At 55.4% G+C, this 17384-nt stretch overlaps 2 protein-coding genes across 3 annotated transcripts in view; both read left to right on the top strand.

Annotated features, from left to right (window-relative positions):
* The window catches only part of DAG1 (dystroglycan 1), a 49585-nt gene extending 37492 nt beyond the window's left edge, over positions 1-12093 (top strand). For both annotated transcript variants that reach the window (XM_058812711.1, XM_058812712.1), the window contains exon 3: positions 9415-12093. In XM_058812711.1, coding sequence (XP_058668694.1) covers positions 9415-11823 — 2409 coding nt within the window. In that variant the 3' untranslated portion in view covers positions 11824-12093. The remainder of the gene's footprint in view (positions 1-9414) is intronic.
* A 1427-nt stretch (positions 12094-13520) lies between these two features.
* Positions 13521-17222, top strand: NICN1 (nicolin 1, tubulin polyglutamylase complex subunit). Its single transcript, XM_058813158.1, has 6 exons — positions 13521-13685; positions 14271-14444; positions 14717-14830; positions 15197-15268; positions 16723-16827; positions 16949-17222. The coding sequence occupies exons 1-6, from the start codon at positions 13521-13523 to the stop codon at positions 16988-16990; spliced, it is 672 nt and encodes a 223-aa protein (XP_058669141.1). The 3' UTR covers positions 16991-17222.
* The last annotated feature ends 162 nt before the right edge of the window (positions 17223-17384 follow it).

Here is a 17384-nt window from a genome sequence, read left to right as displayed (position 1 = left end):
CCTGCTGTCTGGACGTGGCTGGGAATTCAAATTCCTTGCTGTGGCTTCCTAAAAGACATCTTGCAGCCCTTTCTGTCACATCTGACACCAAAACATTGGTATTTTTAAGAGGTTTGGGTTAAAACAGCCAATTTCCCCATATCCTACAGCCCCCTTGCCATACAGACAATGTATGGGTGGGTTGCCACTGGCTCCTGGCAGATGCTGACTAGGACAGAGTAAACATGGGCATTAGTGCTGGTACCTTCACCAGTCATCATCTTCTTAACCCCATTTCCATGAGGGCTGTGTGGAGTGTGACCTGTTACCTCTCAGCTGTGTCCTGTCAGAGAACAGATCAGGCTCCAGTCAAAGACCAGTTGGATTTCCTGTTCCTGCCACTTCCATTTGAAGCTGCTCCAGAATTTGGCTGCTCTGATTAAAAATGCAGCTTCTAGCCTAAATTTAGAGATGGCTAGAAATATTTATATGTGCTGCCCTTTAGCCTAAATCAATTCTACCTTCATAATATTTACTTCCCTTATGTATTTATAGGTGACAGGCATATTCCCCATCTTGATTTTATTAGGTTAAACAAGCCAACCTCTTTAGTCTTTCTCATAAAATAAGCTTTCTTTCCTTCCCCTAAACTTTGCAGCTGTCTTCTGCACCTCCTCCACTTTGAGTTTATTTTTCTTATGTTTGCATGACCACAGTGTTACAAAACATTCCAGATGAAATTTTACCAGAACCTTTTATAAAAGCATCAAACTTCCTTTTCTCTTCTATAAATAACTTTGTTTGATATATCCTACAATCGTTTGCTTTTCCATGTCTGCTTTGCTTTGGTTTGGACATCTTCCTATCAGCTGAAATATCCTGGTCTGTAGTTTTTGCTGCTTCCAGTTGTTGAGTCCCAGAAGAGGACAAAAGGTGAGGTGCATGACTTGGTGTGGTGGCTGCTGCCACCACAGACATGGGTCTGCACTCATCCCACCAGCCAGGGTATGCTGTCCCCACAAGGGGAATTGAGCCCTTGCACAACCTGATATCCTAAATGCATATACCTGCAATACACAGAGACACTATCAAATAACTTTTATTTCAAGAAGGCTCTATAAAGCATGCTGGAAGGAGAGAAAGTCCTGGTGTGTACTGCTTCCCAAGGCACATCCCTGCCAGAGCAGGAGATTTGCTGTGTCTTCCTTGGAGGTTGTGCAAAGCTGCTGACCTGCCTTCAGTCCTGAGAGTGTTCACTGTGGGGTGGGTTTGTAGCCAGTGCTGAGGAGCTCAGGTGAGCACAGGTGAGCATTCCCAGCTGTGTCTTAGCCCCTCATTCTTTTTTGGTTTGAAGTGCATGGTTTCCACAGGGCTTTGTTGGGAAGACAGGTAAAACGCACAGCAGAGGCCCTGAGAAGCTGTCTCTGTAAGCAAACACAGCTGGTGGGAAAGTGATTAGAACAGAATTCACTCAGATTAATTGCACAGTGCAGCTATGGAGCGGGTTTGGAGGTTATCAGAGACTGGATATCCATCTGGGAAAAAGGGAGTCTTGCTTTCATAGAATCACAGAGTTGTTTAGGTTGGAAAATAGCTTTTAGATTATCCAGCCCAACCATTAACCCAGCACTGCCAAGTCCACCACTAAACTTTCCAGGCAGGAGGCTGAGTTTCCAATGGTTGTTCTATTTGTCATCTGCTGAAGCAGCTTTTATTGAACAGCTTTGCTCTCATCAGATGTCAGGGACCTTGATTTATAAACAGGATCCACAGAGATTGGGTTGCAGGAGTCCTGACATGGGTATCTACTGTCAGGGCTGTGCTGCTCACCTCAGTCCTGCTCCAACCCCAAAGCCAAGGGCTGGATGTTGACAGCCAGCCTCAGTGCCAGGACACACTTGCTTTCAGGGAAGAAAACCACAAAATACTGAGGTTTGGGTTTTTTCTCCTCTTGCAATGATCTTTATTTCAAAGCATTTTAACTGAATGTGAGATTTATTAAAGTGGCATTTCTCAAAGGAAGAAGAGAAGCAAAGAGCACTCCCGAGGGGCTGTGTCATCAAGCTGGGTATCTTAAAAGGCTCTCTCTGTCAAGGCATTTGAGCTTCACCTCCTCCCTGGGGTCCCTGGTTTCCTTGGACTAACTGGGAGGTGCAGCAACAGCCGCTATTTACAGGCAGCACACGGGGGATAAATGGCAGTGCCTGGAACAGGTCCAGGCAAAGGAAGACTTGGGCAGAGTTTTGCTTGGTTGCCACGCTGCAATCTGAGTGATAAGATGAGCTGATAAGATTCCTGGGGGGAGGCTGAGGGGGCTTATCTTTTTCCTGCAGGGAGTGACCGAGTCAGAGAATTTGGTATTTTCAGTGCACGCTTAGTAACAAACTCTGAATTTGGAGGAGTGGAAAATGTGACTCGATCTAATTATAAACTGGCTTTTCAGACGGGCTGGGAGGTTCCTTGTTTTGTCCTGCTCTTACAGGTTGTTGCTTTGAGCATCCAAGGAGACAGAGGAATGTGACAATAATGAGAATCCTGCAAAGGAGCAGACCTGAGGCTGCAAGATCTGGTCTGCCTTTCCTTGCCACGCTCTTGAAAGCCAGCTTTCCAGCAATCTGCTGATGGGAGGAATAAATTGCCAGGGCTGGTTAGCTGTGCGGTGGCAGCACTAAACCCCCAGCACTTGGCATCCCAGCTCTGTGGTATTTTTGCTTCCCTTTGGCCTTTCGCTTATAAAAAGTGGCGCTGAAAGAAGAGCCCGACCAAACTTTTTTTTTTAAAGCTGTTTGAGGCTTTTCCTGCCCCGTGCTCGCCCCCTGGGCAAGGGACAGAGCTGGGTGTGGGCAGCCCGTGCTGACCCCAGCCCTGGCGCGGGCGGGCTGCGCCTGCCCGCTCCAACAATAAGGCCAAACAAATCCTTCCAAGCTGCTTGCATGGGCCGATGAAAGGAGGATTTCTTGGGACACTCAATGTTTTGTAGTGACCTCCCAGTGAAACAGCTGTTGTGTTCCCTTGCCCAGGCAGAGTGGGACGCTGAATGGTGTCCTTATAGCCAGCACAGAGGCGCAGCTGGAAAAGAAGCCGTCATGGAAGGGGTATGCGAGGGTGGCATGAGCTGGGCGTAGCTGCTCAGCCTGCACCTTTGCAGAGCCATTTCACTGATAGTAAAGGAGCTGCTCAGACAAAGCCCAGCTCCTGTGGAGGGCAGGCTGAGCCCACATCCACATAGGAGGGGGCTGCTTTCTGTGCGTGAGGCTTCACTCGCTCCTTGAATGGCTGGAAAATGCAGATTAGCAGGAGACATGTAAACTTCCCATTCAGGTTGTCATGAGCACATAAAAGTAGAGCAGCTACTTTGAGTAGCTTTGCTGCCTGGTCCTTGAGAGGTTGAGGTTTGAACTTGAAGATGAGGGCCAGGACCAGTGATGTGGCCTCTGCAAGCCTTATTCTCCCTTAGCTCAGCTTTCTGGGTTGGGTTTGATTTGTTTTTCTAAAGCAGCAGCTTCATTGCATGGAGACATACAGGAGGGGCTTTGCAGGGCTTTGGCTGGGACCAGAATGTGGGGTTAGCTCAAGCATCCTGACCTACCTGTGCACAAAGGAAGCACCAATTACTGGCTGTTCTTGTGTAGCTTTTGGTCTCTGAGCAGAGGCGGTGAGCTCCTGCTGGTAATGAAGGCTCGGGTCACCGAGGCTGACGTACTTCTGAGAGCCAGTCCAGTCTCTGGGCTGTTTTTAGACTTCCAGGGGCAGAGACATCTGCATGAGATGTCCTGTGCTTGTTTTGTCCGTGAGTTCCTGGGTCTTTTGAGCAAGGTACACAGCAGCCCAGAGGAGCAGTGTCTGCTGAGGATACCCAAAAACCTTGGCAGGTAAGGCAGTCTCCTCCACAGGGAAGCAATCTGTGTTGCAAGTCCTTCCTGCTCGCTGTGCCAAGCACAACTTTCCTGTCTCCAGCCTGAGCTTTCCCATAGCACAGCACTGCAGCAGCACAGTAAGCTGTGCCCAGTGAGCAGAAGGCTCTGAGAGGTGCCCATCCTCCTTGCACCACTGTTTTCTGGGCCTTGTGTTTCTAGATATGGTCTTCTAGTGTCCTAATTTGCAGTTGTGTTGTGTTTGAGAAAAGGAGGTGCCAAGTAAGGTTGGAGGCTCCTTCACAGGACCTCTCCTGGATGCACACAGGCCAACCTCCCTGGCAGGACTGTTCCTTGGGGCCAAAGCCTCACAGCTTCATAGGATCACAGGATATTCACAGTTGGAAGGGACCCACAAGGACCACCAATTCCAAGCCCTGGCCCAGCACAGAACAACATGAAGAGTTGCCATATGTCTAAAAGCTTTGTCCACTTTGTCCAAACACTTGAACTCCGGCAGGCTCTGGCAGCTGTGTGCTGAGGGCTGTCCAGCCCCTGCCTTGCACCATCACATTCCATTCCAGCCTCTGGGACCTGCCTGGGGCTGTGGTTCCTGGACAGCTTGGTGTGCAGGCACAGTGCAGCCTTTGTGCCAGCTGAGGAGAGCACCTGATGGATCCACAGGCAGAACCTGCCTCCCAAAACAAGGACTGTCCTGTGAGCTGGAGCCTGCAGGCCCCATGCCCATCACTTCTGACTCCTGTGCTCCTTGCAGTGCCCACAGTTCCAGCAGCACTGGGGTGGCTCTGAAGCCAGTGTCCCTCCCCCAGTTTGTGTGGGACAAGGCAATGAGAATCTGCCTGCCCATGGATCTCATTGGGGCTGAGGTTGCCTGTTGCTTCTGCTGCCAGCACTGCCCATGCTGCAGCACTAGCAGGGGAGTTAAGATAAAGCTTGGGCTTAGGCAAACAGCTTAGACTTGACTCTTTCTCTGCAGTTATATTTGCATTTGAATTGCATTTGAATTTCCATTTTCCTCCCCTGCCTGCTGGTTAATTGCTTGCAGGAGCCTGAGCCTGCAGACTTGGTGTGACTGGCTGGGTCAGTCATTTGGGCTCAGCTCAGCTCAGTTCACCTTCTGGAGGGCCCAGCTGGGATATTCCTCATTGCTGGCCATGTGTGTTGGGGTGATGATGCTGAGGGAGCCTGGCTACAGTAAATTGCCATCAGTAATTGCACCCCAGATAAAACCCTGGCACAGGGTCTGTCTCTCAGCAGCTGCTGAACACAGGGAGGGGAAGGGGCAGTGGGAGATCTGGCAGAGCTGCAGGATGTCCATGCTGACCCTGCCCAAAAACAGTCATCAGGGGGGTTTTAGGACTCATTTGAAAGGAGCTGACTCCCAGCTGCTGCTGCTGCCTGTGTGAGGGTCTGTCAGCACAGACAGGGCAGATCCCACTGGGTACTTCCAGGACTGGGAAGATTTCATAGTGGTGTGCCATAGTGGAGACCTGTGGCAGGATCCTCTGGTTCCTGTCTCCTGGCGAAGGGCTCACTGCCTTCTCTTCAGGGGATTCATCAGAAGGAGGAGGACTAAATACCTGGAGGATTAAAGGGCCCTCTTGTAAGTAAGAATGCAGTTTTTGACTGAATTCCCTCGAGGCAGCAGTTTTGCTCACTGCTCCTTTGCTTATCTTTGTCTTGTTGGCTACAGGGCTTTAAGATCCAAGTTTAAAAAAACAAGTCAAACTGAGCTATCTTCTTTCATGAGCTGACTGCTCTTGGCTGGCCTAAAAATAACAGGCCATGTCTATCTGAAAGGATTTTGTGAACAAGGTCTTCAAAACCAGCCAGACCACTCACTGTATGTATTTTAAATCACAATCATGGCTTATTTTTTAATGGTCTTCGATACACTGCCAGGCTTGTGTAATCTTTAGCCAATAAGCATTCATTTACAATTATCTCAAATAATGAGAAAACAAAGACAGCCTTTTTTTTTAAACTTGGGCAATGGAAGAGTTATTTTGAAACCAGACCCCTTGAAGGAAATGGCAGGGCTTAAGGCTGATACTTATTGCATACATAGAAAAGTGGAAAACTTTTAACATGAAAACTAGAGATCCCAAATCATTAACTATGTGTAGCCTTAACAAATACCCTTTGAAGCAATATTTGAAGGAAACATTACTGGAACAGAGTCCAGGTCTCCCTCCTCACAGTTCACAGCACTGCAAAAACAGCAGTGACGTGGACAGGACAGACCCACGCCAAGGCTGGTCAGCATTTGTTTAGGAGCAAGATTTTTATCCATCATGCTAATAACTTTTTTTTATCCATTCTAATCTTTCTGGGCTCTTCCTTTGTCACATGAACATGGATGATTTCTGCTATCAGGTCAGTAGCTGTGTTTAAAGCAGTGCAGAGAAATGGCATGCTTGTGACTTGTTGCCTTCTCCAAGATTTCCCAGTGGAGGCACAGGCTTCATAGGAGTAATCCACATAAATTTGATTTTCTTAATCATCTCTTGCAGAGCCTTTAGAAACAGTCCACATCTCCTCACAGGCTGAATACAGCTGAACTAGCTCAGCTCTTTTTAAATCAAGTTTAAGTGGGTTTATAAATGTTTTGCAACTGTCGCATCCCTGCTAGAACAAGTCATCCCAGTCAGTGATTGCTTGGCCTGCTTTTGTTTTTCAGGAGAGCCTAGTTTTTTGTGTGAATCTGTCTGGCTGCAGTTTCCTTTTCTAGCATGGGCCCTACATGTGAACTGTAGGTTAAAAATGGTTTTCCAAGCAGGAAATGCTCAGATTGGCCTGTGCCTCCCTCACCATCATTTCTGCATGTGGGGTCAGGCACCTCTCTGAAGTGAGTTTGGCTGTCAGAAGTAGGAGCAGAGATGTCTGAAGGAAGAATCACCTTGTGGCATGAGACTGGGTAAAATACTGCTGCTTGTAGGTTTTCTCCTCAAGTCATGGCAGTGCCCAGGGGGAGGCAGCAGCAGAGAACTCCAGCTCTCAGGAAAGCTCTGTGGAGTGTGTGATCCTGTAATTAAGGGCTTTTGCAGAGTGCACAGAAGGGGAAGATTTGTTCCAAATGTAGCCTAAAATTACACACTCAGAGTGAATTTAACCACTCACTATTAAAGTTTTTATTCTTCTTGATTGTGTAAGCCTCAATAATGCTGTGGCTTTGTCCTGGCTCCCCCTGTTTCTGTTCCTTATGTGTGCCCAGCCCAGCCCTCCTCCACAGTGGGCAGGTTAGTGGCTAATTTTGGCACAAGAGGATAAAGAGTGGAACGATCCAGCTCCTGCTACTGTAAATGCTTTATTGCACTGAGCATTGTCCTGGCATCTCAGTTTTTAGAGGGTGTGATGAAATCACACTTTTTTAAAGGAACATGGGGGCAGGTCGGTGCTTCTGGCTGGGCAGGAGCAGACCCTGCCTTTGTTCCCTTTTGGAAGAAGAAATGCCAAGGAAGGACAATTCGTTCCTTTGTTCCTGCATGAGCAAGGCTTGGCTCCCTGTGCCCAGCTCAGGTGAAGGGCTGCCTTTCCTTTGGGATGTCTGGGCTAAAAGCAGCTCCTGTTCTTGCAGTGGAGGAGGAGAGAACACAGCCACAGCACTGCCAAAACACCCTGTCCTCTGCCAGACACGTGGGTACAGCAAGGCCAGGGGAAGGATGCTCACATGTTGGTGCATATATGGAGGGACAGGGCCCTTGGGACAGCTTCCTCCAGCTGCTGTAAGCAGGAATCTGAACTCTCTGCTCTGGGATGTTGCTGGTGAGGAGTTAACTAAAGCTGTGCTGAGAGCTTTAAACTCTGCTCTATAAGCTGTGCCCAGCGTGTGGCTCATGCTGTGCTCTCCAGCTTGTCCAGGCTGGCTGAAACCCTCTGCAGCTCTTGCACAAAAGCTTTTTGTGCTGCTCTTGCCAAAAGACTTTTGGGTCCTGCGTTATTCTGGCAGAGCTGTGCACCCAGACCCTTCAGAGTGCTGGAACCCACAGCGTGGGGGTGAGCCCCAGGTGCTGCCTGCATCCTGCCTGCACCCAGCACTCACAGTGTGCCCATCCAGGGGCTTTCCCCAGCAGGACCTGCAGTCCAGGGCTCACTGCAGTCCAGCCCTGGCTCTGCACCTGCTGCTGGATACAGGGATGCTCCTGCCAGGCAGGTTTCCTTGCAAAGCTCCTCTCCCAGCTTTGCATTTGGGTAAACTATGAAATATGTATAAGCTTTACAGAACTGCAGAGAACCAAAGCACCCTTTCAGGAAGAGAGCTAGAGCCTGGCTCTGTGTTGGACTGCAGTGAGCCCAGACCCAGGACCAGGCTGCTAAATGTGTCTCCATGAGCCCCAAAGCATCCTGTTTGCTCTGAGTGTCAGGGAGATGCCTCGTGGAGTTCTGGAAAGCCCAGCCAGCGCACTTGCCAAACGCCCCCGGGCCTGGGAGGTGATGAAGCTCGGGTTACTCACTCAGGAGTACCTGCACCCCGGGAAATGTCACAGCCCGCCGAGCTGGCAGCCTCGCCCTTCCAGCGCACAGCCTGAGCGGCTCTGCTGTGTAGAGCAGAGGGATGTCAGCTGCTGGGAACTGGGGTTTGCACCCGCCTCAGCTACAACCCAGGGCAGGAGACAGAGTCCCATGGGCTGAAGGAGGTAGTAAAGAGTGTGCTGGAGTCCTGAGGTGCCTGTGTTCTGAGACAAAGCCTTCCCTTGCAGCAGCAAGTTACTATGTGAAAGTGAAATGCTTCATTTTTTAGCTAGCCTGGGGGTGAAGCCAGGCTGCCATGCTGTCCTGTGTCATGTCTAGCAATTCCTCAGCCCATGTGCCACATCCCTGCCTGCCCATACTGGCCCTTACACTGGGTCTGCTCCCTTCCTTTATCCTCAGCTGCAGTTCCTCTGGCAGAGCAGGACAACACCAGGTAGCTCTCAGGATTTCCTGCTGCTTGTTGAGAGCTGCTGTGCTCCAGCCAGGCCAGGGACTCAGAACCATAGCTGGCCAGCTTCCAGCCCCTCTGGGTCATCCTGGCTCTGGGGACAGTGAGACAAGCTGAAAATAAGTGGAAAAAATACATGTTCTGCTGAACTTGATGTGTGTGGGGTGGGCAGGGTGTGATGGGGTTCAGAAAAGGAGCAAGATGGCCAAGCTGGGAGAGGAAGGAGTGGGAAGGGGGTAGTTGTTAGATCAGCTCTGCTGTACAGCATAACTTCACCCTCAGCTTTGTCACTGTCCCCATGACGTAAACTCCCCGTCTGCCCTCAGAGAAAATGAACCACTTGTGCTTGGCAGTTGCACAGCAAGTGTTGGAGCACTTGCAGGCCAGGGGGCCTTGTGGGACTTTATGACCTCTTGTGGCTCCTTAAGCCCTTTGGGTCCGGTGCCCCCTGCAGAGCTCATCCTTGCCAACATGTGGAGGAGGAGGCAACGGCTGCCATACTCTGGCCAGGATGTTCCTTCCCCAGTTGTTACACCTCAGATTTTTTTCTTTAGTCCTTGAAATTAAGCGTTACTGCTGATAGAACCTGTCCTCATGCTGTACTTCTAAAAGCCTTTTTTTTGTTTGTTTGTTTGGTAGATCTCGGAAGCTGGGAAGGACTCCTTGCCTTCTTGGTTGCACTGGAATGCAGAGAGCAGCTCCCTGGAAGGGCTGCCCCTTGACACAGACAAGGGTGTCCACTACATCTCAGTGACCACTCTGCAGCCCTTCCCCAATGGGAGCTATGTGCCACAGACCACGAACGTCTTCTCCGTGGAGGTCCACCAGGAGGACCACAACGAGCCTCAGTCGGTGCGAGCGGCCGTGCAGGACACGAGTGACACGGCGCCCTTTGTGTGCGGCTCGGAAGAGCCAGTCACCATCCTGACTGTCATTCTGGATGCCGACTTAACAAAAATGACACCAAAGCAGAGGATTGAACTCTTAAACAGAATGAGAAGCTTTTCAGAGGTGGAACTTCACAACATGAAGTTGGTTCCTGTTGTAAATAACAGACTCTTTGATATGTCGGCCTTCATGGCTGGACCAGGAAATGCAAAGAAGGTGGTGGAAAACGGGGCCTTACTCTCATGGAAACTGGGATGTTCCCTGAGCCAAAACAGCGTCCCCAACATCAGCAAGGTGGAGGCTCCAGCTAAGGAAGGAACCATGTCTGCCCGCCTTGGCTACCCTGTTGTTGGCTGGCACATTGCTAACAAGAAACCTCACCTCCCAAAGAGGATGCGGCGGCAAATCAACGCCACCCCCACGCCTCTGACTGCCATCGGGCCGCCCACCACTGCCGCACAAGAGCCACCCACCAGGATTGTCCCCACGCCGACGTCACCCGCCATCGCGCCTCCCACAGAGACAATGGCACCCCCTGTCCGGGAGCCCATCCCGCTGCCGAGGAAGCCGACGGTCACCATCAGAACCAGAGGCCCCATTGTCCAGACGCCCACGCTGGGGCCAATCCAGCCAACCAGGGTGGCAGAAGGCACGGGCACTGCCACCGTGCCGATTCGCCCCACCATGCCTGGGTACGTAGAGCCCACAGCAGTGATCACACCACCCTCAACGACCACCAAGAAGCCAAGAGTCTCCACCCTGAAGCCAGCCACCCCGTCCACGACAGATTCCTCCACGGCAATAACACGAAGGCCCACTCGCAGGCCCAAAACGCCCCGTCCAACAAAGCCCCCCAGCACAACCAGATCGCCCATCTCCAAGCTGACAACGGCCTCTCCGCCATCCCGCGTGCGCACCACCGCCAGCGGGCTGCCCCGGCCCTGGGAGCCCAACGAGCCACCCAAGCTCACTAACCACATCGACAGGGTCGATGCGTGGGAGGGCACCTACTTTGAGGTTAAGATACCGTCAGATACCTTCTACGACAAGGAGGACACTACCACTGACAAGCTGCAGCTGACCTTGAAGCTGAAGGAGCAGCAGATGATCGAGGAGAATTCATGGGTGCAGTTCAACAGCACCAGCCAGCTCATGTATGGCATGCCAGACCACAACCACATTGGGAAGCACGAGTACTTCATGTATGCCACTGACAAGGGCGGGCTTTTTGCCGTGGATGCCTTTGAAATCCATGTCCACAAGCGCCCACATGGAGACAAGGCTCCGGTGAAGTTCAAGGCCAGGCTGGAAGGGGACCATAATGCAGTGGTGAATGACATCCATAAGAAGATCATGCTGGTGAAGAAGCTGGCTCTGGCATTTGGCGACAGGAACAGCAGCACAATCACAGTGCAGGACATCGCCAAAGGCTCCATCGTAGTGGAGTGGACCAACAACACACTGCCCCTGGAGCCTTGCCCTCGGGAGCAGATCCGGACTTTGAGCAAAAAAATTGCGGACGACTCCGGCAGGCCGAGCCCAGCTTTCTCCAATGTCCTGCAGCCCGAGTTCAAGCCTCTGAATGTGTCTGTGGTTGGTTCCGGCAGCTGCAGGCACATCCAGTTTGTCCCCGTGACCAAGGATGGCAGGGTGATCTCAGAGGCCACGCCAACGGTGGCAGCAGGCAAAGACCCCGAGAAGAGCAGCGAGGACGATGTGTACCTGCATACCGTCATCCCTGCCGTGGTGGTGGCCGCCATCCTGCTCGTGGCTGGCATCATCGCCATGATCTGCTACCGCAAGAAGAGGAAAGGCAAGCTGACCATCGAAGACCAGGCCACCTTCATTAAGAAAGGCGTGCCCATCATCTTCGCCGACGAGCTGGATGACTCCAAGCCCCCACCGTCCTCCAGCATGCCCCTCATCCTCCAGGAGGAGAAAGCCCCACTGCCCCCTCCAGAGTACCCCAACCAGAGCATGCCGGAGACCACGCCGCTGAACCAGGACACCATCGGGGAGTACACTCCGCTGCGGGACGAGGACCCCAACGCGCCGCCCTACCAGCCTCCCCCCCCCTTCACCGCCCCCATGGAGGGGAAAGGCTCCCGCCCGAAGAACATGACCCCGTACAGGTCCCCACCGCCCTACGTGCCCCCTTAACAAACAGGAGGCTCTCGGGGGAGAAGGGGCCTCCAGCTCCACACCGGTGCTGTCTGTGGGCCGGCAGCCCCCTCGCCAGCCGGGAACACGAAAGCCCAGCCCGCTCCCCAGCAGGCTCTCCCCGGCTGCGCCCGCCGCACCGCAGCGCTCGCGGGACTCGGGGGGACACTTGTTTTATTTTTGCCTAACAAGCTTTGGTTTTATTTTATTCATAGAAAAAAAAAATTTCTCGGCTCCAAGACGCCTTCCCGGCGGCTGGGCTTCGGCCGGGGCCGGGCGGTGGGCAGGGAGGGGGGTCGGGACGGGTCGGGCCGGGCCGGGTCGGGAGGAGCAGGCAGCACTGGGGTAGCACTCTGGGTCTCCGCTGTTTGCCTTTAACACTAACTGTACTGTTTTTTCTATTCACGTGTGTCTAGCTACAGGACGTAACATGAAAGGTAGCCTAAAAATAATTAAATTCAAGGGACTTTCTGAAGTTGATGGTTTAAGTTTTTACATTTAATCTGCTGTTTACCTAAACTGGGATGTGTAGTTTTTGGGGAGGGGGAGGGCAGTGCTGTGCTGCAGGCGAGCTCCACGGGCTGGTCAGCGGGGCCAGCCAGCCCCTTCCTCCTCCACTTGGGGTGGATCAGCTTCTTGGTTTGGGGTTTGATTCTTTTATCATTTTTATTTTATTTTTAATCAAAGAAATCCTATCTTTCTCACGCATCATAAAATAGTCATGAGTTGGGTCAGCCTGGCCTGGGGTGCCCATGGCTGAGCAGGGTAGGGAATGCTCTCGGAAGGATGAGCCGAGCCCTGTGCCACGACCAACTTCTCTGCTTCCCAGCGAGCACCAGGGTTGGGGGGGTCGATTTGAAGCAAAACCCCCTCCCCGTGGGGTGTTTTGATGAGAGTAGGGTGTGTTCTCTGTCCCGGCTGCTCCCTGGGACTGTGCAGGAATGGCCTCGCTGGCCTCACGCTGGCACTCCAGCCTGGACACTGTTGGAAAAGATAAAAAAGTTTTAAAAAAATAATAAAAAGAAAAAGAAAAGAAAAAAAGAGCGCCAGGAATAGTTAATAGTTTAAAAAAAATCGGTGAACTCTCAAATCTAATTTTTTACTAAATTTTTGATACAGACTCCGATTGTTTTATTAAAAAAAAAAAGACTTAAAAACCGGTGTGCGGCTGCCAGCAGTTTGTACGGGCTCAGCCCCCTCGGGCCGGCCCCGGGGGACCCGCCACGGTACCGGTACCGTCCCCATCCCGTCTGCTCCGAGCCCCGGCATCCCCAGCCGGGATTTGCCCGTGTGCGCCCCGGGTGGAGGGCTGACCCCGCACTCCGGGGCCGGACCCGCCGCTTCACTCCGGGACGGCGCTGCCCGGGCACCGGGGTGGCCCCGGGAGGGCAGCGGTGGTGTGGGGGTGCTCAACCCCCAGCTCCGGTCTCGGCGCCGCGGGGCCGAGACAAAAATAAACCCGCCCGGGGATGGCGGTGCCGGTGTGGGGAGGCGCTGGGGTGGTCCCGGTGCGGGGGATGCCCGGAGCCCGCGCGGCCCCGCCCCCGGTCCCGCCCCCGGTCCCGCTCTCCCGTTCCCATCGCGGCGGGGCCGCCCCGGGGCGGCGGCGGGGCGGGGGCGCCCCCTGGCGGCGGCCGCGGGCGGTGACGCCATCCCCGGCCGGCCCCGCCCCGGAGCGGCGGCCGCGCGGCGCCGCCATGTCGGGAGCGGCGGGGCCGGGTCCGCCCGCCGGGCCGGGCCGCTCCCCGCTGCCCTGCGCCCCCCGCCCCGCCGCCCCCCTGCAGCTGGCCGGGGGGGCCGAGCCCGCACGGCCCGGCGTCGCCGTCATCGACCTCCGCTTCCCCCGCGGCGCTGCCGCCGATGTGAGTGCGGCCGCGCCCGCCGCGGTACCGGCGGGGGGGTACCGGGGTGGTCCCGTGGAGTCACGGGGGGATGCCGGGGGCGGTACCGGCGGGGGCCGTGCTGGGGTGGTGCGGAGGAAGACAGGGACCGTGCCGGGGACGGTGCAGGGCCGGGTGCGGTGTCGCTCCCGGGGTGGGACGGGGGATGCCGGGGGCAGCGGCGGGGCGGGGTGGGTGGGGATGCCGGTGCCGGTATGGGGACAGGCCGGGGGCGGTCCCAGGGCAGAAGGGATGCCGTGGGCGGGATGGGGAACATGTGAGGGGCGGTCCTGGGGCGGAGGGGATGCCGGTAACCGGCTGGATGCCGGTGCTGGGGTACCTCCCTTAGCGATGCTGGGCGGGATGCTGGGGATGCAGTGCCCATCCCAATAGAGTAGGGGATGCCCGTGCGGGTCCCGATATGGGGCTCTGCTGGTGCGGGTACGGGGGCGTGCTGATCTCCCTGTGGGAGGGGGACTGCCGGTGCCCGTCCCAGTACTGGAGGGAGATGCCGGTGCAGGTACATGGAGTGATGCTGTTGTGGGGCTGAGGTCGCCGGTTCCGCAGGTGCAGGAGATCGTGTTCAGGAACTTCTACACGGCGTTCCTGAGCGTGCGGGTGCAGCGGCCCGGCCCCGGCGGCTCCCGGCGCTGGGTGACCTGCCTGCGGGACCTGTGCCTGATGCCTTGCCCGCACACCGAGGAGGGCTCCCAGGACTACTTCTGCCTCCATCGGCACCAGGTCAGCATGTCCGGATGGGCCCGTGGCATCAACCCCCGCCCGGGGCTCACCCCTCTTTGCCCACACCCCAGGTTGGCTCCTGCTCCAGTGCCCGTGTCCCACTGACCCCCATGGCTGCCAGAGTCCCTGTGCCCCACTCAGCCCAGCCAGCCCTCGTGCGACAATGCTTCCCTTGGGCTTCTTCCACCTGGGGTGGGTTGGGAATTTTGGAAGGATACCCCAAAATTCAGTGCCAGCCCCTGTGGTTACTCTCCCTGTCCCTTGCCCTGCAGATGCTGTGTGACGTGGACCAGGTGACAGCAATGCGGTTCATCCTGCGACAGCCCTCCCCAGTCTGGCTCCACTTCACCATCGAGGACCTGCAGATTTTCCCCCCTGGGCAGAAGGTGAGCAGGTGCCAGAGCTGCCCCACTGCCAGGCATGGGCAGAGGGCCTGGACAAGCCACTGTCCTGCTCTATGCCTGCATTTCCCCCTACAGCTCTGGGGAGCACACACAGGGATGTGCCTCCAAGTCCTCGTCCTTTGCTGGGGCACTTGGGATCCACTTGTGCTCCAGTGGTGCTGGGGAAGGGACTGCTCCAGCAGCCACTCAAAACACAGAATTCCCTACAAAATTGTCTTTAAAGATAGTAAAGTGACATTTCCAAAGCAGTATCACAAGGGGTAGGCTCTAAGCCCCAGCACGCTGCCTGGTGTAAAGGATGGAGATAGGGTTGGGAACATCCTGTGTGACCTTCTGGATCTGTTTCAGAGTCCTCAGAAGGATTTTCCCTCCTGGCTCTCCCAGCTGACCCCTCCGGAGCAGCCAGCCAGCCTGCACGGGGTGAGTAATCACTGCTGAGGTTCTGGGGGAAGGAGGGGCTTCTGTGGGGTGACAGCCATGAGCATCCATCAGGAGGCTGCCAGGCCCATGCCTGCCTTGTTGGCTCCAGGCTTTCACCAGGAATAGCTGTGGAGCCCTGAAATAACCCGCCTTGTGCTGGAAGTAGTTTGCAGTACTAAGAAGAAAAATATCTCCGTGGGGATGTGCTATTTGAGGTGACATTTGAGTCTATTTGCCCTCTAGTCTGGGGACAGGAACGTCACCAAGGGAGAAGTGGGTGCACAGTGCCACTCAGCCGATGGGTGGGATGCACAGGGATGGGACAGGAACAAGAACATCCCCGTGGGAGCAGTGGGTGCACAGCATGGTGCAGTGGCAGGTGGGATGTGTGGGAACAGGGACAGGGACGACATCACTGGGGGAGCAGTGGGTGCACAGCATCGCTCAGGCTGGGTGGAACGTGTGGGGACAGGGCTGGTTCCCAGTACTGTGCAGAGGGTGTGCTCTGGGGAACACATTGCCCAGCCAGGACAGCATGTGCGCAGAGGGGCATCACAGCCACGGCACGTGTTTACAGATTGCCAGCCACATCTGCCTGGCAGATGGTGACCTTTGGTGGCAAAGTCCGGGCAGAGCAGGGCCAGGATGGGAGCTGGCTCGCCTGTGGGAACCTGCTGAATCAGCTGGAGGGGCTGCCTGCAGGAGGGTGGCACACAGCCCACACCTGCCCGGGCAGTTCTGCTGCTGGGCTTCCATGCTACGGTGCTCACACTGCACCAGCAGTGAACCTGCTGTTCCCAATCCTTGCCCAGCTGTGTCACAGTTTGGGGAGGGCACCTCAGTCCCTCGCTGATTGCTTGGATCATGTTCCCCTTGGCAAGGAGTATCCGAGGCAGCTGCCAGAGGTTGCTCTGAGATTGGCTCTTCCCAACATCACCACGAAGCACCCCTCAGCCCAGTGTGACGGAGCTGTGCCCCCATGGGAGCTGTGCCCCAGCCAGGAGAGCTGCTGCTGAGCCCACACGTCCCACCTGGCTAAAGGTCCCTGGGGTGAGCCAGCCCGTGTGCCCAGGATTCTGCCCTCAAGCCCAGGGAGCGTCACATAGTGAGGCTGTTGGGAAACTCTGGACTGCGTGATTATGTTTTTAATGATTAGCCAGCAATCAGCTTTCTGTCCCCATCCTGGCCACCTGCCAGCAGAGGTGGGCTGTGTTGGCCCCACGCCGCCCAGAGATCAGGGTCACTCACCCATGTCCCCAGTGGTTTGTTTTCCTAGAGAGGGGCCCTGCTCACCTCATGTTGGGAAACCACCTGCAGCTCAGGAATGTGGGCACCATCACGTGCCTGTCTCCCTGGGAGGCAAAGCCATCCAGCCACACCATTGCCCAAACTCAGGATCATCCAGCCCATCCGGGCCATCACTGCTCCACAGCATTGTGCCCACTTCTTTCCAGGAGCTCCCCGATCCAGAGAAGGTGTCGACAGAGGTGCAGCAAATGTGGGTGCTGACAGAGGTGATCCGGGCTCGCCAGGCAGCTGCCCGCATCGGGCGCTTCGACGTGAGTCCCACCACCCTGCTGACAGGGGCCTGGCCTTGCCACAGGGCTCAGGAGCCCTCCCAAAGGGGCTGGAGCATCCCAGCAGTGCTGTGCAGACAGTGACAGTCGCTCTCTTCCCCAGGTGGATGGCTGCTACGATGTCAACCTGCTTTCCTACACCTGAGCCCGCTGGTGCTGGTGCCAGCTGGGGAGAAGTGCCCCTTCCGTGCTCCCGGGGCCTGAGTGGACTCCTGCGTTCCCGCCTCGGCCATTGACCCCGCGGGTCTCCCAAGCCCTCCCTGTGCCCCTTCCCTGACTCCCTCTGCTCTGCCCAGCCACGAGGGGCAGCGCTGCCACTCCAGAGACCCCTGGGAGCCTCTCCTGGGCACGTCCCGTGGGCAGAGCCCGGACATTGCAAGGGCGTGCGGGGGGACCGAGGGGTGCGGGGCTGCTGAGGGGTCACCACTAAAAGCTGCTACGTTGGCCCTGCCTGTGCCCGCCTGTCTCTGGGGGATGGGGGTGGCCGTGCCGGCAGCCCCGGGGAGGCGGTGCCGAGGGCGGGCCGGGCCAGGGGCGGG

The sequence above is a fragment of the Ammospiza caudacuta genome, chromosome 12 (assembly GCF_027887145.1).
Source record: "Ammospiza caudacuta isolate bAmmCau1 chromosome 12, bAmmCau1.pri, whole genome shotgun sequence".
NCBI classification, from domain to species: Eukaryota; Metazoa; Chordata; class Aves; order Passeriformes; family Passerellidae; genus Ammospiza; species Ammospiza caudacuta.
This window is presented reverse-complemented; position numbering and strand designations above follow the sequence as displayed.

Excerpts from the sequence above, each read along its gene's own strand:
- NICN1 (XM_058813158.1), top strand. The coding sequence starts at position 13,521 with ATGTCGGGAGCGGCGGGGCCGGGTCCGCCCGCCGGGCCGGGCCGCTCC. Across the intron at positions 13,686-14,270 it reads CCCGCGGCGCTGCCGCCGAT|GTGCAGGAGATCGTGTTCAG; the intron begins GTGAGTGCGGCC and ends CCGGTTCCGCAG. Across the intron at positions 14,445-14,716 it reads TCTGCCTCCATCGGCACCAG|ATGCTGTGTGACGTGGACCA; the intron begins GTCAGCATGTCC and ends CTTGCCCTGCAG.